Here is a 24,219-nt window from a genome sequence, read left to right on the forward strand (position 1 = left end):
AAAAAAAGAAAAGGTGCAAATTTGCAAGTTCAACCCAGGCTACAAAATAACTGAGATCAGGCTTGCTTTATATCATCTATTAGCCATTACGGATAAAAAGAAGTCTGTGAAATGACATAAAACATGGAATGACCCAATAAAAACATTTGTGGTTAAATGGAAATATAGTTTGCTGACAGTGCGATGCTAAATATTTGAGCACACTGACAAATTCTTTCCAAGACAGTACAGCAACCTAAACAAAATGAGGCATACAATAATTTTAAAATGTTTTGGTAAGCCTAAAGTGATCAAAAAGCCTGTTCAGGGGGTTTTAAGAAGTTGCAGTATTACAAAAGGAATATACAAGAGATTTAGACTTTTATGCCAATATTGCAGTTTTATTATTTAATGACATATGGAACTGAGCAGGTGCAATATGTACAAAATCAAACAAACAGAACTAATGTTTTTGTTTTTTTCTGCCCCCTTGTTTCACATTAGGGCACATGATCCTAACATCAGCTGCCCATTAAGGACTGAGATTGCTACCATACTGATACCTCTGAATATTATAACTAGAACAGACCAAGAAGGAGAAAGGAAAGAGGGAGCAATAAAAGAAAGGGGAAGTGAAAGGTTAAGGGGGGTGAAGGACAAACTGCACATATAAAGCCTAGCACAGAGCATCAAATTAGGCACAGCAGGATTGCTTTACATGAAAAGTGACCGTTACACTCTGTAAGCAACAAATCTAGACAAATGTGGTTTTCTCTAAGTGCAAAACCAGCAGAGAGGGTGAATTACCAAACTAAAACCGTCCTAAAGGCATAATACACAGTACAACACATGTGGTCAGTCTGCCACAAAACTCTCCAGATGGTAAAACAGAAAAAGCTACAAGCCTTTGATTACACATTTATGTCCAAAAGGCAAAACAAGACTTTGTTTAAAAACAAAGCTCTTTGTATGGAAGTATGGAACTAGAAAGTCGCTAAAGATTACCACTGTGTTTGTCTAAGGTACATTTTCCCATCCTCTTTTTTTTAGAACTACTGAGATATCTTTGAAAAGCTGCCTCTCGTGCCATGTTTGATAAGCAGTGCATGAAAATGTAAGTATAAGACATTTGGCATATCATCTATACATTGATCAGAGCTCAAAATAAGGAGTTTTTGGAAGAGCAAAGTTAATGAAGAAATATAAAAACCAATAGATACGTATAAATGACACCAGCTGACTTTGATTTTTAAAGAAAAAACTAACAATTTGTTCACTCGGATTGCCATTAAATGTGTTTTTTAAGGCTTGGTACATGACCTCTACATACATGCCTCAGACGCTTTCAGAGCAAAGCTCTTCAACTGATTTATAACTGACAGAAAAATTATATAATGCAAATGTATGGATTTTGTTAGAATGTATCTGGTGTAATTTAAACACACAGTTTCAGATATGGGTCAGAACAAATCCTTCATTCTAAAGCTCAACACCTTCAAAAAATAAACATGTAAACAGTAAAAAACAGCAAGATTGTCAATCGGTTTGTTCAGAGAGCAACATAATGCACTTTACCAGCATACCACCATAGTAAGTGAAGGGCAGAACTGAGCGAATCCACAATGTAAACAAAACGTGGAACAGAGGCAGCAATCGGAGTGACGGAGCGGTTCAGAAATGTTGATATATTGTGCTACGCTAATGAAAACATGATAAAGTCACACTGAATTTACAGTTTGAATTAATCGCTTTCTTTAGTTTGTGTAGGAATTGTTTCAATGATGCTGTATCATTTCAAGGCGGACTGGCTTAAAGCACTTGTTTTTCTTTTTGGGGTCATGAAGCTATAAATCAAGGGAAGAAAAATAGAAAAATACAATACCACATTACATGGTAAGCTCTGACAATGACAATCACTTAAATTAAAAAGCATCAAATATTAGCAATTAAATGGACTGCTTAATGTGGGCATAGTTAAATTTGCATTCATGCTTTTGCCCAGTGCCATCTTCCTCCAAATGGAAGTGTGCGCTTACATGATACAAGAATATGATAAAATGGAAGAAGACTGTTATGTTACGCAAGAATTCTGGGAAACCGAGTGCAAGAGCTTCAGGTTAAACCACCTCATGGAAGATTTTTGCAAAGAGGCCATCAAGGACATGTTTAGCAAGAAAGAGAGATGATGTTGTTGAAGATGGTGAACAGAAAAAGCTAGTGGAGGCAACAAGTGAACTTTTTTTGCAGAAACATTCAAGTTACAGTTTTTTCCCGAAATATACTACATTATAGGCCTACAATGCTGGGGTATTGCCTTATTTGACGGGTCGAGTACTACTACACTACAGATTTTCCAAGTAAGGAAGACAGTGGAGGATCCACGCAAATCTACCAAAAAGGTGTCTGATTAAATTAGTATGAAGTGTAAAAGAAAGTGAAGATGACTCTAGTTGAGCCAGCTGTTCTTCAAGACCACATATGCTGTGGATCAGGCTGGTGAAAAATCTGTGGCTATTTCCACAGACACAAAAAGTGACCTATACAGTATTGCTGTATGTTTACATCTTTGAGACACTTATTTAAAGGCCATTTACTTCCATGTTTCTAGTCCCATGATGTCCTTTTACTATCCAGACAATAGCATATAAGATAAGGACAAACTCGGACACTAAACACCCAACCGTTTCGACGAGAAACACCAAGGACATAACTGGGTTAAGAGCCACAGACACACGAAAAAATAACAAAATGGCTGAATGGTTTGTCTTTTTCTTTCTTTTTTTACAAATGGACGCATAAAATTCAAAAGTTAAATTACTGTACATAAAAAAGAAAGTCACAAAACACTATTAGTGCTGGTTGATGAGTTCATTACAGCTAGGTTTTTTTTCTTTGTCATTAATACTAGCCTACTAGTTGGTGAGACACCAAGGCCACGATAACACATCAATGACCAACGGAGTAAAGCTTCCTACTTTTGGTGTGCGAGAGGCCACAAATCCCGACATACGCTTATAAAAACAGAGACAACAAATGCAATATAATATCTTTGGGTATGTTTGTATCTATTACAAATTTAAATCTTCGAAATCCAAACGAAAGTTTAAGGGAGTTTAAATATCAAAAATCGCATGTAAAATGTTCAAAATGCAAGGCTTGGTTCCTCGGGTCACGTTTGTACACCTCCTTTTGAAGGAGTGAATTAAACGGGGAACCTTTGTTCCAGTAAGGCCACATCTAATAGAAGAGCACGTCTCCAAATCATCCGCTTTTGAGACCATTTCAAATTTCAGAAAATGCAAATGGAGATTTAGGAAGACAAAAAACTGAATTTGAGAAAGGAAACTAAAACTGTAGGAGTCTAAACTCGTGTCCGAACTTTAACATTACAAATATCCAACAACAGCGAACTTTCTGATACTGATATGTGAGATCCTACCAGTGCTCTAAAACAAATTAACTACACTATGGCTACTGTATCGAAGAGACACGTTGCATCTAAAGCCTCTATTTTGTGTTTGTTTTCTGGTTTAAATTCCCAAATAAGACAGAAAGATGGCATTGTTCCTTCTGTGAGATCTAAACACATCGATGAAATGCTTAAAGGAAGCGTAGCGCATATTGTAATGGAGGCAAGGCAGAGGCATTGCTTAAAGCTCTTTTCTTTTTAAAGACTTCATAAAAACGAAGGATAAAAAAAACGCCCTCTGAGTTTCTTCCAAATGAAAAATGAATGGAAAACAAAAGGGGAGGGGGGAAATAATCGTTTTACAAAATACAAAGTATCAAAACTGTCCAACCGAACAGATGTATATGAAAGTAGCTATATACAGAAAAAGCTCAGAGGAGGAATAGAACCTATTTGGTAACAAAAGCGTACTATAATGTTTGATATAAAAAAGGTATGGAGAAAAAAAAAAAAAAAAAAGTACCTTTACTAAAGCTTATACAATATCCTTGGTCCATAAAAACTGTCATCTCACAATTTCAATGTGACCCTTTTCCTAAGAGTTTAGACCTCCCAGGATATGATACATCGCACACACTCGCACACACAGACCGGAAGGAAGAAACGTAAGAGACTGAACATCATTTTCAGTCGACGCATTTTGTACATGGCTGATGTATCACTGCTGTGGTCTGTTCTCCGTGTCTTCTACACCTGTTGACAGGTGCTGGTGTTTCCTCTCAGGCATTGTCTATTGCTAGCACCAGACCGGATCCTTAGAGAAAACCACAAGAGGGCACAGGAGAACCATTCTCAAATATTTAGTCCTCGCCACAGGTTTTGCCTTTTTCGCCCATCTATCCCTCATTTTTCATCTCTGGGATTTTATATTGAAATTCAATATGCAGCACTTTTACAAACAGTTTGTAGTCTGTTGAATTTGTTTCACGCATAGCACATTGTGAGTTTGTGAGCGCTGCTGCATGTGTTATAACACCACAGCCGCGGCTGCATTAGAGGACGAGGCTGTGACGGCGTTAGATGTGCTGTTGGCACCGTAGGGTGCCGTTTCTCCGTTTCCTCCCGCGCTGTTGCCGGTCGTGGAAAGCAAGCTGGTGTTGCCCGCTCGGAGGATGGCGCCGGCCGCGCTGCAGTGCGGACGGGGACCGGGTTCAGGCGTGTATGTGAACGTGAGCGTCGTGGAATAGATGATACCGTCGTTACGGACCAGCGTTACAGGGACTTGCACCGGCTGCCGCACCCACCGCCAGCCCTCGCGGAACGCCGAGATGTCTGGGACGACGCACAGCATGCTCTCGCCACACCTTTAGAGGAAATATAATGTCTATTAATAATTCAGTCCGTCACTGCCTGCAATATGTTTAACTGACAGCAGTAATAAAAGTACATATTTTTCCTTTAACGACCACATGAGGCTTTAAACAATACGTGTGGGGTCTTGTTCACTTCGGTTTTACTAGGCAGACGCACTTCACTCGACTTGTGTCCTGTCAAAGCTTAACATGTCACTTACTGCTGCATTTAACAGGTTTATAAGGATTTAGGACTCCCTTGTGAAAATATAGTGTGCTTTACTGTATTGAATGTACTTCAAATCTTAAGGGTTTTTTTTTATGTAGTTGCAGATTATATAATATTAAATACAAGGACTTTCTTAACACAGACCAGTACACTTTTTAAAAATTTTCAAGGTTTACAAGGTTATATATTATATATTTATATTTGTCTTGTATACAATTTTTAAGTATATTTCAGTTTACTATAAACACTTGTCAGTATATTCTCTTTAACCATATTTCAAAGACAAAGTAAATTATGATATATGAAAGATATACTTAAGTGGGTCAAAAGCACTTTACAATTGCAATTGACTTTATAAGCAATACATTCGGTAACACTTAATTTGGATAGTCCACTTTAGACATTCAACTAACAGTAAGTAACTTTGCAACTACATGTCGACTAGCAGTCATTAGAGTATTAGTAGACCGCCTGTGTAATATCTTCTAACACTTCATTTTGATGGGTCTACAACATACAACATACTGTACTATGAGAAACTTTGCAAGTATGTCAACTTATTCTACTAACCCTAAACCTACCCTAACAGTCTACTCTGATAGTTAGTACACATGTAGTTGCAAATTAATGAGAATTAGTTGACATGTAGTTGTAAAGTTACTTATAATTAGTAGAATGTATAAGTGGATTATCAAAATAAAGTGTAACCCATTCTTCTTTTAAAGTATATTATTTCTGTAATTATTTATTTTTAACAAGAGCCACATCAGATGTTAAACTAAAACTTATTAATACGCAACTTATTTTACATTTTAGTATAGAAATTAAATTTTACACTGATATGAATTTCATTAACTGTAAAATGATTGACTTGTTAGATGAATAAGATGAACTAAAAGCGCTTATAAACATTTGATTTAAAGGCCTTTAGTTGCCGGTTTATAATCGTATTCATTAAAAGTCCCTCTATAATTGTATCTGTTCATAGATTAACAGAATTTCAAAACCTCTTGGATTTATATTCCCTTTTGCCATATATGGATATCTTTTCAAATAACATCCATACCTGTACATGGTTTCTGCCTCTACATCACCAAACCACACCCGCAGATTTGGAGTGAAGTTCTGTCCTGTCAGCTCCAGCATTGCTACGTCTCCTCCACCATTTAACTGCTCACATACACATACAGTGTACACACATTATCAACCGCAGGCAGAGACTTGCGAGTGGACAATGTAAGTAAGACATGTAAGCTTCCGGAAAAAAGCCTGTGTGTGTGTTACCTGTAAGCTCTCGACCACAGGCACGGGTGTGACAGGGGTGTGTACAGGGCCCATGCCCTCATAGAAGGTGTATTCTGCTTTATCAGTGCTGATGATTGTCCAGGAGGCACCATCATTTATCATCTCCTTATTTGGTTCCTTTGGGCATGGAGTAGCCTAACCACACACACACACATATAAAACACACATCAAAACTTTGAACGCAAAAATAGCAGTTTACAAAGAAAAATATTAGGTATAATATACAACGAACTAGCCATTATCGCAAAATAAACTCACAAATCAGGAGTCTTGTATCACCCTGAGGGAGTTTATTTTGTGATATGACGTCATCCCACTTCTTAGATGGCTATTTACATAAATAAATACATACAGGGATGTGAAACTTTTAAAAATAATTGATTATCTTACTAAATAAACAAAAATAATGCTTCCACTAAGAAAATTCATTACAACATAAAATCCATATATTAATATTAATCGGCCATCAAATTAACTTTTAATGGAGTAGTTAGTTAACATTTGGCACATATTGTGTGACTGTCTTTTTTGTTTTGTTTTCTTAATTTACCTGCAAGCTTCTAGCCATCAATCAAAGATTTATATACACTGCTCAAAACATTGGGATCAGTACACACACACACACACCCACACATATATATACATATATATATATATATATATATATATATATATATATATATATATATATATATATACATATACATACATATACATACATATATATATATATATTTTTTTTTTTTTTTTCCAGCAAGGACTTTACAGTTTTAAATTACATTAATATGACCAAATAAATGCAGCCTTGATGAACATAAGAGACTTTTTTCAAAAACATTTCAAAAATCTTTTGAACCTCCCAAATCCCAAACTTTTAAATACAAGTGCACATTAAAAATTTGCATTGGTATGAAAAAGGAGAATGAACCTAAATAAATCTAGCCATTGACAATGGACAAATATTTAGTTTGGAGGTCATAACAAAAAAAACAACTACAAAATGCTTTCAATACACAAAGAAAAGTGTACACAAGTAATGTTAATAGAATACATATTTCCAACTTTATACAATAAGCATAATGCAGACTGGCAAAAAATAAAACTCAAACTGCTTTTAAAATTCTCTTTATGAACATTATTGAAGACACCATTATTAGCACAGTGAAATGCATTTACTCCATGTATTTACTCCAGTGAGCGACTCACTTGAAATTGGATGATCCTCTCTTGAGATAGGCACAGGTACATCCTCTCCGTATCCTTCAGGTAAAAGGCACACTTATGCAGCTGGGAGACGGGGTCATCTGCATCCAGCAAGGCGGTCTGCTTATCCACCTTACGGATGATCTGTGTGTGTGTGTGTGTGTTCGGGAAGAAGACAGGCAGGGAAGAAGGAAAGGAAGTGAAGTTGATAAGAGTATTAGTAGAAGTATCATAAATATCAGGATGACAACATTGTGCTGTTTTAATGTACCCAAACTGCTTTCTTCACAGCAGTGACTGATCATGACCCCAAAGACTTATTTATATAAATATAAACGGTCTGTTAATTATATATACTGTCATCTGACACAAAAAAACAGAGACACACATTGACATGGGCTTACCAGTCGAGGAAGAGCCATGCCCGTCACAGAGCACACTAGTTTGACAGTTTGGCCATAGTGAATGTAGCCGTCTCGCACAGTGAACTCCTCTCCCTCCGACTCTTCATCGTCCACTAAAATATAATTAACAAGACTAAGCTTATCCTGTGTGATCAGACCTTTCATGATTGTCAAAACACCAACATTTCAGTGTCAATAAAACAATGGCATTTTTACATTGGCATGTATGTTTTAACATTACGTCCAAACACACTTTCAGTAATAAAGAACAGAGAAACTGATTCAACATTCTTTCTTGTCAGAATTGTTGTTGGATTGACATAACAGACAGCAACAGGTCTGCTGCATTTACACCACCTAATACACAACACAATCATGTTTTCCTAATGACAAGCTCTGCTCTGATTGGCTGGCTTTATGGAATTAAAGATAGAGGAGTGGAGTTGCACAGGTAGTTAATCAGTCTGCTGTGGCTGCTGTTTCTAATGAAGAACAAGTCTTCCTTAAAAGCAAATATTTGTAATTCACAGTATTGACTCTGAAATAAACTGCTTAAAGTTCTGTTTAAGAGACATAGTAATGGTAAACAAGATTTCCTTGAGCAAACCTGTAAAGTCAGTTTTGCTCTCAGGTTTATATAAGATTTCAGAGAAACTTCCTTATAAACATTACATAAACTAAGCGAACTTTGGGCCACTTTGTCCTTAAAACTAAACCACTGAAAACTCTGGAGTCAGAAAGAATGATCTCTCTCTCTTTATATATATAGCAAATAAATTCTGTTCTTTCTATTCATCTAAGAATCCTGAAAAAAATCCTGAACAAAAATATTAAGCAGCACAACAGTTTAAAACATTATAATGATGAAATGTTTCTTGTACACCATCTCAGCATATCAGAATTATTTCTGAAGGATCATGTGACACTTGAAGACTGGACTAAGATCGGACTGCTGATAATTCAGATTTGCATCACAGTAATGAATTACATTTTAAAAATATATTAAAATAGAAACAGTTATTTTATTGTTATAATATTTAACAATATTATTGTTTTGATAGGTAAATAAATAATAATAAACAAAATGCAGACTTGGTGAGCATAAGAGAGCTTTTAAAAAATCTTATCAACCCCAAACTTTTGATCAGTAGTGTATATCCAAGTTATGCCAGGGATTGTGTCCCTTGAAGAGTTCTTTAACAATTTGGCAATCAACATTACCTCACAGAAATGTGCAGAAAGACTTACAGAGGTGGATGTAGAAGGCTCCCCACTGCAGTGAGCTGGCGTGAAAGTTTCCTCCCTCTACGTGCAGGTAACGTGTACTGACCGTCTGCGAGCGAAGTCGGTTAAATAACGCCACTTTCGTTCCTGATGCTATACAGACTGCACACAGGAGAAAGAACAAACCATAGAGACTTCAGACAATGTTGTGTGAATCAAAAGCCATGTCTACTATCCCATTCCCATATCTCTCATCTAGCAGGGTGTCATCATTCATTCGAAAACTGTCCAACGGTCGTAAATGCAATTCCTTTGAGTGTAATGTGGGTGGTGAATATACTCACGGTCTGCGTTTTTAAGGGACTGTTTTTTTTTGGAAGGTTTGGAGATGACCTTGATCCTCTTGCTGAGGAAGACGCCGATGTCTGCGCTGTTCCCGTAGAACATCTTCACCGACAGCATGAAGTGCTTGCGTTTGTCTGAGTCTGAGATGTACAAGGTTTTGGCTGTGCAATAGTTCTGCAGGGAGGAGGCAAGATTTGTGTATTCATGAGAAAAATAATGGGATGCTAATGCTATTGTTTTGGCTCTGTGTGCTCGGCTGAGTAGCTCTTGTCATTTTATTCTGGCAGCACATCTGTGTGTGTGTGTGTGTGTGTGTGCGTACCTTCCCCTCTAAGTTTAGTTGCTGCATCTCATGGTCACTGTTGCCGATGCCGATGAAGGCACAGGGCTGAGATTCCTGCTCCGAACAGCCGTCTCGCTCCATCTGCTCCCTCTTCTTCTTCCATCCACAGCCCATCAGATACACACAAGGGGGAGGACAGAAAAACCTAGACAAACACAAAACACATTTGCAGAACAACATTTGAGTGATGCTTGACCATGAAAAACTCACTGACATAATGCGAGTGCTATTTTTGGGCAGGAATGAATGAATGAATGAGACAATCAAACAAACAAATAAAATGCTGCTTTGGGGAAGGAATGCAGGAATTAAGAAATGAATGAATGAATGAATATTTAAAACAACTGAACAAACAAATAAAATTCTGCTTTTGGTCAGGACTGAATGAATGAATGAATGAAATGCTGTTTTTGGGCAGAATGAATGAATGAATTAATTAATATTTAAAACAAACAATCAAAGAAACAAATAAAATGCTGCTTTTTGGGCAGGAATAAATGAATATTTAAAGCATAAATGAACAAACAAATAAAATGCTGCTTTTGTGAATGAATGAATGAATGAATGAATGTTTAAACAAATAAACAAGCAAACAGACAAACAAACAAACAAACAAAATACTGCTTTTGGGCAGGAATGAATGAATGACTGAATGAATATTTAAAATAAATAAAATTAAATTAATAAGTAAAATGACTAACTAAAATGACTAGAGTGACTATAATAAAGGAATGAATGAATCAATGAATCAATCAATGTATGTTTAAAAAAAGCATCTAGGCAGGATTATTGAATGAATGTTTTTTAAAACAAAAACAAATAAATAACATAAAATATTAATTCTATTAAAATATTCAACTTCAACAGATTCTGCAAGATGTGCATTAATTAAAAAAATATACAATTCTGAACACAACTGTTACTTGAATGAATGAATGTACAACAAGTGTACATTACACATCAAATGTAAATGACCAATCAGAATGACTTCAGATCAGCACTAGGTGGCAGCACGTGTAGTACTGATACAGCTCTCACTTTCAGGACAAACTCAAGTAACCACCATCAGATGGTAAACAACGCACAAAATCCAAACCTAAGCTAACCTGAGCACAAGGTACATTTCAGATCCCCACCAGAGTTTGAGGGCTATGTTATCTTTGCTCATCTCATGTTTATCGTGGCCTACTACATCAACAGAGAGATGCTGGAGCAAACAGACATCAATCAGCACGACCTTGAATGCAGAAACACTTGACATTAAAGCCATGGTCTCTGTGGTTGACGTTATCAGCTCACTGCACCTCATCTTGGAGAGATGCTCGTCTAGACATGAGGCGGGGGAATACTCATGACACAACTGCAGCTAATATCTGAAAACTGGTGCAATAAAAGGGGAATAACAGCAGTTCCACATCCAGTCAAAAACATGCTGTAGGTATGAGTTAGGGGGCAGACCCAACCCCAATCATGTTTCACCTATATACATGACGACCTCATTTGTACTGTTTAGCATATTCTGTACTGGTGCTTCTGAAAGGAAAAAGGAAAATACAAGTCTGAAGTCTACTTTCACATCCTATTAGTGAAAGATCATGTCTTAGACTCGACCACTAGCCTAGGGAGTTTGATCTGTATCAATTTGTCATTGACAAGATAGCAATGAAACCGCAGTTTTAATCTTCCTACCTTATCACATTGTAAATCCACAGCTTTAGTACGTACAGCTACAAAGACATCATATTGCATTAAGGCATAGGGCATTGCTATGGGGTTAACAGAGTGTTCTGGGTGGTTTTAAGGGTGTTGCAATAATGTCAGGATGGGGATGCTATGGCGTCTACCAGGACGTTCCTAGAATGTCCTGGGTGGTTATCAAGGCACTGCTGTGTAGTTGCTACAGTGTCTTTGGTGGTTGACAGGGCATCATGGGTGATGGTTAAAGTATTGTTATGCAGTTGCTAGGCTGTCATAGCTGGTTAGTGCACTGTTATACAGTTGCAAGGGTGGTTGCTGGGACACTTCATGGTTTTATTGTCTGCTAGGCAAAACTGTAAATGTTAGTTCCACAAGTAGGAGCACACCTCTCCTTAACAAACCACATGATTTAATGAACCACTTATGTGCGTAGCACTGGGACTGGGATGAGTTAGCAATATTAAAAGTAACAATTAGCTGTTTTAAAAGTCAACGGGGTCACAAGGACATTCAAAGAAGCAGAACTGGTGCAACAAGTCAAGTGCTTCACATTCATTTTCAATTGAAGCTAAATGATACACTTCCTAGTCATAAACCATCTCTGATTACAGAACACATGTATATGATTTCATGGAAGTGCACACTTTTGTTCTCATCTGGTATTCTGTCGCTCTTGACATGTGTCCAGGTTTTGGCTGTGCTGTTAACGAATAACAGTGCTGTCTCTCTGCCAAATGAGGCCGAGCGAGCTGTAACCGCGACATCAGTTCCCCAGACACTGTGTTTCTCTACAGTTATCATCTTGTCTCGTTTTCTGCTGACCTTCTCTCCTTTACTTCCCTGTCTCATATCACCTTGCCTCCTTAATCATTTCTTTTCTCTTTCCTGTCATTATTTGGTTACTTTTCTTATCAGCTTCTCTCTCACTTCTTTTTTTATTTCTAAATGTTCTTTCCTCCTCTTGTCCTTTCAACTCTTCATCTTACTGCATTCTTCCCTAAACACTTTCCTACCTTAGTGAAGAGATGGACGGTGTCAGGGTTTTCACATAGCCATGGGATACGTTTTTGTGCTCAAAAACAGATAGATAGAGAGCTAAGAAGTGGAACACTGATTAAAAGTGAAACTTGAAATTGCAATGCTCATGGCGTAAGATGCTGAAAAACAATGAGAGACAATGCAACCACCAGAGATTAAATAATAAATATGGTAAATGTTAAGTATTTACACTTAATAAAAGGTCAAAAATCATTTACCTTTCATCTCATGAATTCATCATGAATCATAGTTGTCATTTACCTTTTTTCATTGCCGTATGATTTCTGTGCAACTTTAGCGTGTAGGATGAGCACAGTTTGGTCTCCTCGTTCCTTCAAGTAATTCCGCATGGCTTCTCTGAAATCACAAAAGGAAAAGAACCACATAAGACAGAAAATATTAATAAGCGATAGGGATTTTGAGTAATTCTATAGCCAAGTATTAAAGTAAAACATTTAAAATGCAAAATTAATTTTTTTACTTCACAAATCAACTTTGAAATTCAATTTTGCAAATTTTGAGCAGTTTTACAAGTCGACTAGTTGATGATGTACCTAACTAGTTGATAACTTGTGCACATCCACCTCACCAACAGATATCTATCTCAAACTGAAGTGGTATAAATAGAGATGGTCCACATATAAATGTGAACGGGAGGAATCGTAATGCTCAATACGGTGGCTTTAGGAATGAAAGTCCCGCCTTACAGTTAAAAGAGCCAATGGTCTGTTTGTTTACACTAGAACACACTTGCAAATTAGTTGGACCCGCACATTTTTAAGCATGATTTGAGTTGAAGAACCACAATATATGGAGACATTGTTGTCAGTTTTAACCTTGAATTTAAGTATGTTATTGAAACATAATTTCGACAGAATTTGTGTCCTTCCCCTTTTAAGTTGTTGAATGGAGCTGTACTTGCATACACAATTATGGCTGCCAAGTGACCTGACTTAGACTTTGGTATAAAGTTATCATAGATAAAACAAAAATCCATAACTGAAACAGGCAAGATTACATTTTTTATAAATATTTTCATAAATAGCGCAACTCTATACGACTTCTATTTTGCTTTTAACTCATGTGCTTTAACTCCAATGCCACAGTTTTGAGTTTTTAAAACACATCCTTGTGTTTCAGACCTGTAAAACCACTTTAGATGTGCTATTGTAGAGGGCTCTGGTGAAAGCATGTGGTATATGCGTGTGTGTTTCTTTAAAGAGAAAGCTTTCTGAAGGCCTGTATGCGCTTCAAAACCCAAATCTCCCGAGCTTGACTAGAAACACAGGCCCAAGTTTGATTAGCCAATTCTCTGGTGAGTGCAACTATGTGTTGCTTGCAGAAAGCACACAAACACTGTGGCCAAAAACCTCAGCTTTCCAGCTGGGGGTCTTTAAAATAAAAAGAAGGGGAAGAGGGGGGGTAAGAAAAAGGGCAAAAGGACAGCAATGTGTGTGTGCACAAGTCAAACGGCACAAAATCTCTTAGCTCATAATCAAAGAATTTCGATTTCGTGTCAGTGTTCCAATTACCTCAGTAAACTAACGAAAAACATCCCAGCATGTGCAAACTTAATTTAGCTTGCTAAATGTGGACAATCTGGAAGTGTGATGCATTTCAAGGAAACATAAAAAAAAAAACATTGCTTCAAGGTTGTTGTTTAATATGATAACATACAGAATCCTCAACAGAAATATTCTGCAGGAAGATGAAAAACACTGATCTGTAACAGACCGTGTGTATTGGATAAAAACGCTCACATAGACACTCGCACAAAAAAAAAAACGGCCCATCTGCACAGATGTCAGTGACACCTGACACGCCAAAATGCTCAGGGGGACACAGAGACGGGGTAATTGTGGGGGGCAGCTTACACACACACACACTTCCCAAGCAGCTTCCCTTTGCTACGCAAATGTCTCACACACGCTCAAGTTAGACAGGCTTTTGTTATGAAAAGCAAGGGGGCCATGTGACATGAGGATGGGAGGGGAAGTATGAGAGGGAAGAGAGGTGAAAGATAAGACAAGTCTTTCTCCTACAAGACAAGAGACAGGCTCGATGCACCAAGACTAACAGGAGGACTAATGACTAGCGCTTAAAGTAAATGTAACTTCCTATTCCTATTCAAATTACCAGCAGCAAATCTGTAAACACAGAGCAAAATGTGCTGCCACACAAGTGTGTCATTAAAAATAGAACTAACTTCTTTAAAATAAAGATGAATTCGGTAGTCTTCTGCTAAAGTATTACATACTAAGAATTGTTTTTTTTTTTACACGACTAATGCTAATACACTGTGTTTTTGAAGAGAGTCTGAATGTTGTACACTGACATGAGATGAAGTACACGTAACAGTTTTGTAAAAAATGTTTTGTGCAGAGCACTTCCCTCAATGCATTTCGGCATTTTGAAATCTTCGACAGAATCTTTACGCTCATTGGTTGCCGCTTCTGTAGGCATGCTAGTAGCGTAGTGTTGTTTGGAGATTCAAAAATCTAAATTAGACAGAACACACTTATTATTGTGCTTTATCAGCAGAAACAATGAATCTACAATGAAACAATGAAACATGAGTTATTGTTCCTTGCTACTGATGCTTTTGGCTTGCTCAGCTGGGGTTTAAAATACAATCAAAATTTAGTAATAATATCCTAAATTATTATTGATTTAACTTCACTGAAAAAAACTTGAGCTGAATTATTACACTATTGTCTTCTGAAGAGCTGCTTTATAGCTGAATCCAATTTGTTTCATAATTAACTTTGCAACACTGACACTGTTATTGAACTGAACTGTATCAACACTGAACTAATTTCAGCTGAATAATGATACTATTGTAGAGCTACTATACAGCTGAAACTGAAGTCTTTGCATATTTGATGAATTTTGCATCAACATTGTTATTTTACGGTTTATTATTGTGAAACAGTTTGAAATAATCAGAATTGTATAAAGTGCTATATAAATGCATGTGACAAGACTTGGCTCATACAAAAAACATAGGCTTAATATACCAGTACAGCATACACAAAATGAAAGGATTTAATGACAAAAAATCCTAGTAGTGATGGCAAAGTTGCTTCTTTTTTGTTGGACAGGTAATTATTAGTGCTGAGCAACAATTATTCCTGATTAATCGCATGCAAAAAAAACAAACAAAAAAAAGTTTATATAATGTGTGTGTGTATTATGTATATATAAAGACACACATACAGTATGCTATGAAAATATTTACATGTCTTCACATGTATATATTTATATTCATATAATTTCTATTACATACAAATATATAACCCGAATTCCGGAAATGTTGGGACGTTATTTACATTTGAATAAAATAAAAATTAAGACTTTCAAATCACATGAGCCAATATTTTATTCACGATAGAACATAAATGTTTAAACTGAGAAATTTTACACTTTTATCCACTAAATGAGCTCATTTCAAATTTGATGCCTGCTACAGGTCTCAAAATATTTGGCAGGGGGCCAACAAATGGCTGAAAAGGAAAACATTTTGAAAAGATTCAGCTGGGAGAACATCTAGCAACTAAATAAGTTAATTGACAACAGGTCTGGAACATAAAAGGGATGTCTTGGAGAGGCAGAGTCTCTCAAAAGTAAAGATGGGCAGAGGCTCTCCAATCTGAGAAAGAGTGCGTAAAAAGATTGTGGAATACTTTAAAAGCAATGATCCTCAACGTCAAATTGCAAAGGCTTTGCAAATCTCATCATAGTTTTTCTCTTTTTTCGTATTCCTCATCCTTTCCTATCAAAATGCATGCTACGAAAATGCAGAAAATCGAACCTGATCCGAATTTTTTTATGACGGACGAAAGTTTCGAAGACTGTTGGATGCCCGTGGTCTTCGGGCCCTCAGACGACACTGCATCACTCATCGTAATGATTCTGTCATTAACATTACTAAATGGGCCCAGGAATACTTCCAGAAACCACTGTCGGTAAACACAATCCGCCGTGCCATCTGCAGATGCCAACTAAAGCTCTATCATGCAAAAAGGAAGGCATATGTGAACATAGTCCAGAAGCGCCGCCGTGTCCTGTGGGCCAAGGCTCATTTAAAATGGACTGTTTCAAAGTGGAAAAGGTTTCTATGGTCAGACGAGTCCAAATTTGGCATTCTTGTTGGAAATCTTGGATGCCGTGTCCTCCGGGCTACAGAGGAGGGAGACCTTGCAGCGTGTTATCAGTGTTCATTTCAAAAGCCAGCATCTCTGATGATATGGGGGTGCATACGGTATGGGGAGCTTGCATGTTTTGGAAGGCACTATGAATGCTGAAAGGTATATAAAGGTTTTAGAGTAACATATGCTCCCCTCCAGAAGACGTGTATTTCAGCAGGACAATGCAAAACCATATTCTGCAGCTATAACAACAGCATGGTTTCGTAGTAGAAGAGTCCAGGTGCTGAATTGACCTGCCTGCAGTCAAGATCTTTCACCTATAGAGAACATTTGGCACATCATTAAACGAAAAATACGTCAAAGACGACCACAAACTCTTCAGCGGCTGGAAACCTATATCAGGCAAGAATGGGACCAACACCAAAACTCCAGAAACTCGTAACCTCGATGCCCAGACATCTTTAAACTGTTTTGAAAAAAAGAGGAGATGCCACACCATGGTATACATGCCCCTGTCCCAACTATTTTGAGACCTGTAGCAGGCATCAAATTTGAAATGAGCCCATTTTGTGCATGAAATTGTAAAATTTCTCAGTTAAAACATTTATGTTATGTTATTTATGTTCTATTGTGAATAAAATATTGGTTCAAGTGATTTGAAAGTCTTTTAGTTTTAATTTTATTAAAATTTTAAAAAACGTCCCAAGATTTCCGGAATTCAAGTTGTATTTAATATACAAACATAAAATTTTTCTTAAATATTTACATGCATGTGTGTATTTATATGCACATAATAAATATACACAGTACACTACACACACATATATTATGTACACAAAAACGTTTATTATGGATGCGATTAATTGTGATTAATGGTTGCCCAGCACAAGTAATGATTTATTTCTGTGGGTGGAGCTACCCACAGAAACAGAAACCAAGTCATCATCATGGATAGTTATGACAATGAATAAATTAATGAATAAATAAATGGCAGTTTATTACGGATTATTGCTTGTCTTATGACAGTAGCCTACATCTAGTTAAGACACAGTGTTTGTCTAAACCTTCAGTAGTTTTAGTGTTATGCCATACGCTGTCAAATTTGTCATGCTAAATTATTTTACTGTCATTAAGAACGCTAAAGATAAATCTTAACTGAGAGGTTGTATACAGTTTTATCTAAGATCATGCATGTCAGTGAGCGTTGTGAAGCGAGTGAATATTGAACTGCGCTGAACCTCCCAGCCTCACAGGACACACACAAACGGTGAACTCCTGCAGATCTGGTGATGTCATCTTCCTCAGGCCCATGTCATCTGATACCTTTGATACTTCTAATAACCTGCCGTGTGTGTGTTCAGAAAAAGAAGACTCAGTGGCCATCTCTGACATGGATTTGGCTTATGTACTTCAGAAAGGACAGAACAAAATCTCTACTGAGCAGAGTCCTCTCCTATCCACAGATAAAATGTACCCGTTTCGCCAAATGCAAGCGAATTCCCTCAACACTGCAAAGACAAGCATGTGTGGAGCACATGAAATCAGCTGCACGTCTGATTCATGATTACAGGCACCAAAGCAAGAACATTCCGAGACTTTCGACATTTCCCTTCAATGCTCAAGTGTTTTCACATCAAGAGGGTTCAACTTTGATATCCGGCAACCTGACAATTCAAAAAAACACCAGCAGTGTTTACAAAGCATCTCAGAAAGCGTTTATTGATGGCCCTCACCATTTGCAATGGTGCTGGGAAAACCATAACACATCTTCTGTTAACATTACAATCAAAGATCTGACAGTATAGCCCTCAGCTAAATTACGTTATACCATTTGTTTCTTCAAAGCTGGGTCAACATGGTAAGTTAGTCAGCAAACCGCTGACTATAGTGAGTTTGACCACTAAGACTCTATACATTTTTTGGGCTTTACTAAAAAAAATTTTTGAATTTTGATTCGGGTGCAGCTTATTAGAGAGGGTTTTAAAGTTTCCAGAAAAATATGAATGTTTTCAACATAAGAAATGTTGCTTAAGCACCAAATCAGCATATTATGTGGGATCATGTCACACTGAAGACTGGAGTAATGGTTGTCATCAGAGGAATAAATAATATATTATTATTTTATTCTATTATTATTATTAATAATATATTTTCACAATCTTACAGTTTTAGATCCAGCCTTGGCAAGCACAAAAGACTTTCAAAAACATTAACAAAAATCTTGCTGAGTTTTGTCCAAACTTTTGAAAGTTCTTGGTGGACGCAGAACAAGCCTAATTACACAAAGCTTTCCAAGTTGTTCTGACAATCTACTGACGACTTGATTTAAAATATATGCAGTTGTGCGTGCGTTTCACAAATACGATTAAGGATCAAAGATCACTTAGGATCCAAAACATACACCACCCAAATGCTAAAGTGGGGAACATATGATAGTAGGTTTGAGATTTATTCCATTGGCTAACATCTTATGAGGAACATGTGAACCAAAATTGGCGTTATTTATGTCATGGTTTATTGCACCTTGCAGTGCTGGTAAAATAAGGTCAGAAATAACATGCAACTCCATGCAAGCGGTCCTGGAGATCAATCAAAGTTTTTCTGCACACGCAAATCCACTGGGCCATCTGTCGTCGTATGCTTAAGAGAAAAACCACAGACCTACAGCTTCCTCACGGAAAACACACAAACTTAAAAAAGTGGTGATTGATTGAGAAATGTTTTATTCAAGATTCAGATAGCTTATGTCCACCCAACTGAAGAGAAGAAAACCTTACTTAAAAGTATATAATATAAAATTTAGAAACAGAAAGACATAAGTTATAACAAGCAACCACAGCATTACACAGATGCACATAAACAGAAAGCCAGACACATAGGGGAAAGAAGTGGACAAGCCTTTGTGAGTCATCAGATTTCAGCAACAGCATGATAAATATGGGCACTTCAACAGGAAGAGCTTTTGACACGCACACAAACACTGAACATGCAACAGCAAACCCGCAACAAATGCAATAATATACATACACACATTTTAATAAGTTTCAAAACCACAGGACATGAAAGTCAGAACACCACATTACACAAAACCTGAAAGATGAACATTTTTAGAAAGGGAGAAACTTTACAATGGGAAGACCACAATGTGACGTGGGCTACATAAGTCAAGAACCATATTTCCTGTGAAATTTCTCTTTGTGTGTCATATGTGGAATTTAATCACTAAACTCTCTAAATGAATGGCTCCCATAAGCTCGTCTCAATGCATAACTCGTCAAAAAAAAACTTTTTTTGAAAGGTGCACAAGTCTGACATAAGCCAAAATATATATTTCAATATTTTTCAGGTTTTTAACAATATTCAATATATATTTTGATATTTGTGAATTTGCTCTGAAATGGCTTAAAAGTGGATTTTTAAATCACAACCAATAGGACCAAGCCATGGTCCAAGTAGTAGTCAAAATGGTTAGGTTATTATTAACATTTAGGGTTTGGATTTACTTTTTTTTATTGATTTTTGAAAGATGTCTCTTATTCTCACAAGGCTGCATTTATTTGATCAAAATACAGTACAAACAGTATTATTTTAAAACATTAAAATATATTAAAATATTTTTAAAAAGTTAAATATTGTAAATAAATATCCAAATATTTATAAATAAGTTCATAACCTAGCTATGTGTACTGCGTTAGATTAACCAGGACTTGTCACATGCACTTACATATTGTTGCTCTTTTGTTGGTTTGATTGCTTCTATTGTCCTCATTTGTAAGTTGCTTTTGCAAAAAAAAAAGCGTCTGCTAAATGATTAAATGTAAATGTAAGGTAAATGTCACATTTTAAAAAGCGGTTTTCTATATCGAATATATATTTATAATGTAATTCTGTGCTGATGAATCTGAATTTTCAGCAGTCATTACTCTAGTCTTTAGTATCACATGGTCCTTCAGAAATAATTCTAATATGCTGATTAGGCGCTCAAGAAACATTTCTAATTATTACAAATGTTGAAAACAGTTGTGATGCTTAATATTTTGGGGAAACTATCAAACTTTTTTGCAGGATACTTTGATGAATAGAAAGTGCAAAAGAACAGCATTTACATTATAAATGTCTTTGTCACATTTTTAATGCATTTCTGTTGAATAACAAAAATCTTACTGACTCCAAACTTTTGAATGTAAACAGATACACGTTAGAAAAACACTTCCAAAATGAACAGTTGGCAGATATACGCATTTAATTTTCACTTCAAATGAAAATGATTGTTGATTCATGCACTAAGGGACATTCATAAATTTGAGTCTAATAAAAATCTGTCTAGAATTTGCTGGTATATAAGAATATAAGATATACGAATATATCTAAAGAGATGGAGAGACAGTCCGGTCTTAAATCACTTTGGACAATTAAAAAGCAGACAGGGAGTTAACTGTAGGAGAAAAGTAAGAAAATAGTTAAAAGAGATAAAGAAGAAAAGTATGAATGACAAACTGCTCAAGTTAGTTCATGCCCAAATTTTGCAGAATTAGTAACACTGGTAAAAACAGTTACTTGTGCCAAAGCTGCATGTTTGAATGTGCACAAGACGAGAAGGAGAAGGTTTGTATAATACTCTGCCAGTTAATTGAGACTGTAGATGTTTAAAGAGGTTCATCTTCCTCTGGGCATGTCACATTATCTTTTGCAATGGGCTCCCCGACACACACACATACACACACACTTCATCACTTTATCCCCTAGTCATCACACCATGGTGCACATCACATTAAAAATAGCCAATGTCTACAGAAAGCATTATCCAAATAGGTTTGACCCAAATGAATCTGATCTAAGCTTCTCCTAACCTGTGACTGAACAACACCTTAGTGAATTGTAAGCAGAACATACAAACACGGCAGTCTTTATCTAATGACACTCAGATTCACAGGATGGGACCAAGCACAGACAGGGGCCGTGAACCAGTGGCAATGTCCGGCCAGGGCGTGTGCTCTCTGCCAGAATGCAGTCGTGCTGCAAGTTAACCGCAGGGCGTGCGGCATGGGTTGGGCGGCCAGCGCTTAACTCTCCCCTCTCTATCATTTTCCATGTCCCTCACTTCTCCACTCAAAACACGAACCGCTGACTGGAGCTGCTTCACAGAACGGATCGTCTGAAACATTTCGTTCCATATTTTTTGGACAAATTCTTGGCCTCTAATTTTGACTCTTCAAAAAAGGATGGCTGGAGAAAAAGAGCATTAAATAGACAGACAAGAGGGGAAGCGAGTGAAATAGAAAGAGGTTGGGAGAAAATAGAGCGAAACGATGGTGACAAATAGGGACAGCACAGCAGCTATGGAAAAACTCCACAACAGTGTCGAGAGACACTAAAACTAAACCTCAGTGGGGACTACAGCTCAGGATGTCCTAAGCCAACAGTACTTTTATTTTCAGATTGGCCATTAAATAAATTGTAATAAGGACAGGAAATGAAGGTTTAAGTTGTCTGTACTCTCCAACATAAAATAATTTAAAAAAAAAAAACTGTTAACTATGTTAGAAATCACATTCACATTCGGGATAGTAAAGTGGATCACATCTGATTTATATGCATCTTAATTTTTTGTGCTCAGAGAAAGTTATTCAATGGTGTAGGAATACATAAAATCTCACAAGTCTATTTTCACAAAGTTTCACAGTTTTTCTAGTTACTTACGTGAGATGACATATGTAGCCTAAAAATGAGATTTCCAATTAAAGTGCATACTTTTCCAATTTAAGTGCCTTTAAAATATTGATAACAAATATATATATATATATATATATATATATATACACACACATACATACACACACACTCTATATTTCTGTCAAAATGACTTAACTAACTATTGTAACTTTCATGTTAAATTTCATGCCAAAAATTTATCATAAAAATATGATGACAATGTTTCAGCTATGGCATACTGATGCCTTTTTAAATGTATTTTAAATATATATATTTTTAAATATATGAACAACCAAACAAAACAACCTAAAATGTAACAAAACATGCTAATGTACATTACTAATAACAAAAATAAGGCAAAACAAACCCATTTAAATAAAATGTAATCATATTTAATGTGACATGCAGGGACTTGTGGGAATGTCCTTTTAGTGTTTCACATCATGAACTATGTGGTAAATAATAGTTTTTATTTACCAAAAATCAAACATTGGAAAGTATTTCACAGTAGAATTACATGTTACATGATGTTAAAACATTTCAAATTTTTCCCCAGATATGGTAAAGCAATTTGCAGTTAAACAATAACTGCAAGATTTGTCTTTAAAATTGACAAACTTTTTTTTCAAGTGAAAACTCATGTGCGGATAGTTCCGCTGTTGTCACTGTAAGTCATGAATTTCACATATTGTGCATGCAGAAGTGTAAGCCGCACCAGAGAGAGGCCTTTCTCAGCCTGTTTGTTTGTTATTAGCATGTGAAGGTGATAAACGTACCTTGTCAGGCGCTGTGGTTGAGGGCGCTCCCCAAACTTCCTGTAAAGAGAGAAAAACACACTTTAGCAGAAATTCAACCACAACACAAACAAAAACACCATTTTATGCACACAAATATTTGAGGACACACCTGTGTACTATACTGTACCACTGTAACACACACAAGCCCGTTTCCCATCACTCAACGAGGGGCAAACACATTCATGCACTCAAATGTGCCGCGACGGGCAAACACACGCACCTGCCTGCTATTTGAGATTAGCAGGCTCCCAGCTGTTGTAGTGACCTTGTGAGAGCACGCTCACATGACCATGTGTACAAGCACACACAGGTGGCCAAACTAAACCACTTTCCCATTCTGATTACATCCACCAGGCTAATTATCACAGGAAAGCTGTCTAACAGCACAGTTTAGCGATACCTGCTGCCAAACATGCATTGCTTTCCCTTTGACAGGGATTTAAAGGAATGTTCCGGGTTAAAAGAAAGTTAAGCTCTCGCCACAGATGCTGTTGATTACCGCAGCCCTCACTTTGGAAAAACAAGCATAAATCACATTTACAGTAACAAACGTATAATGGAGGCCTACAGAGCAAGGCATTCTTTGGGATAAATGTTAAAATATACAAAGTTTTCAAAGTAGTCTTGTGTTAACAAATACCATACAATCAATATAGTGTGATTAAATTGCTTGGTAATCTTTAACGATTAAATAAATAAAGTAACATTTTGTGAAGGATTTACTTTGAAACCACTTTCACTCAGAAACTGATAGTAAAGTTCACAAATGACTACAAAGAATTGGCAAGTAACAACACATTGAATTAAGCTAAATGTGAAATTTTGAAGTAGAAAAACTGAAATGTGAAATTCTCTTGTAAAATATATTCCAATCTGAAAAAAAATGTATGGTAACACTTTATTTTAGGGTCTCTTAACTAGTTGCTTATTAGCATGCATATTACTAGCAAATTATTAGTACTAATTAAGCACATATCAATGCCTTATTCTACATCCCTAATCCTACCCAATACCTAAACTACCTTCCTAACTA

The 24,219-nt window shown here is 36.5% G+C and overlaps 1 protein-coding gene across 1 annotated transcript in view; it reads right to left on the reverse strand.

The window, feature by feature from the left end:
- Positions 1–356: 356 nt before the first annotated feature.
- LOC306873490 (recombining binding protein suppressor of hairless-like) overlaps positions 357–24,219 on the reverse strand; it is a 51,447-nt gene continuing 27,584 nt past the window's right edge. The window contains exons 2-11 of the mRNA XM_079422820.1: positions 23,166–23,204; positions 12,791–12,886; positions 9,773–9,938; positions 9,450–9,624; positions 9,130–9,267; positions 7,882–7,994; positions 7,481–7,621; positions 6,254–6,409; positions 6,036–6,139; positions 357–4,752 (exon numbers count right to left, since the gene is read on the reverse strand). Coding sequence (XP_079278946.1) covers positions 4,416–4,752; positions 6,036–6,139; positions 6,254–6,409; positions 7,481–7,621; positions 7,882–7,994; positions 9,130–9,267; positions 9,450–9,624; positions 9,773–9,938; positions 12,791–12,886; positions 23,166–23,204 — 1,465 coding nt within the window. The 3' untranslated portion in view covers positions 357–4,415. The remainder of the gene's footprint in view (positions 4,753–6,035; positions 6,140–6,253; positions 6,410–7,480; positions 7,622–7,881; positions 7,995–9,129; positions 9,268–9,449; positions 9,625–9,772; positions 9,939–12,790; positions 12,887–23,165; positions 23,205–24,219) is intronic.

The sequence above is a fragment of the Barbus barbus genome (assembly GCF_936440315.1).
Source record: "Barbus barbus genome assembly, chromosome: 1".
Taxonomy (NCBI): Eukaryota; Metazoa; Chordata; class Actinopteri; order Cypriniformes; family Cyprinidae; genus Barbus; species Barbus barbus.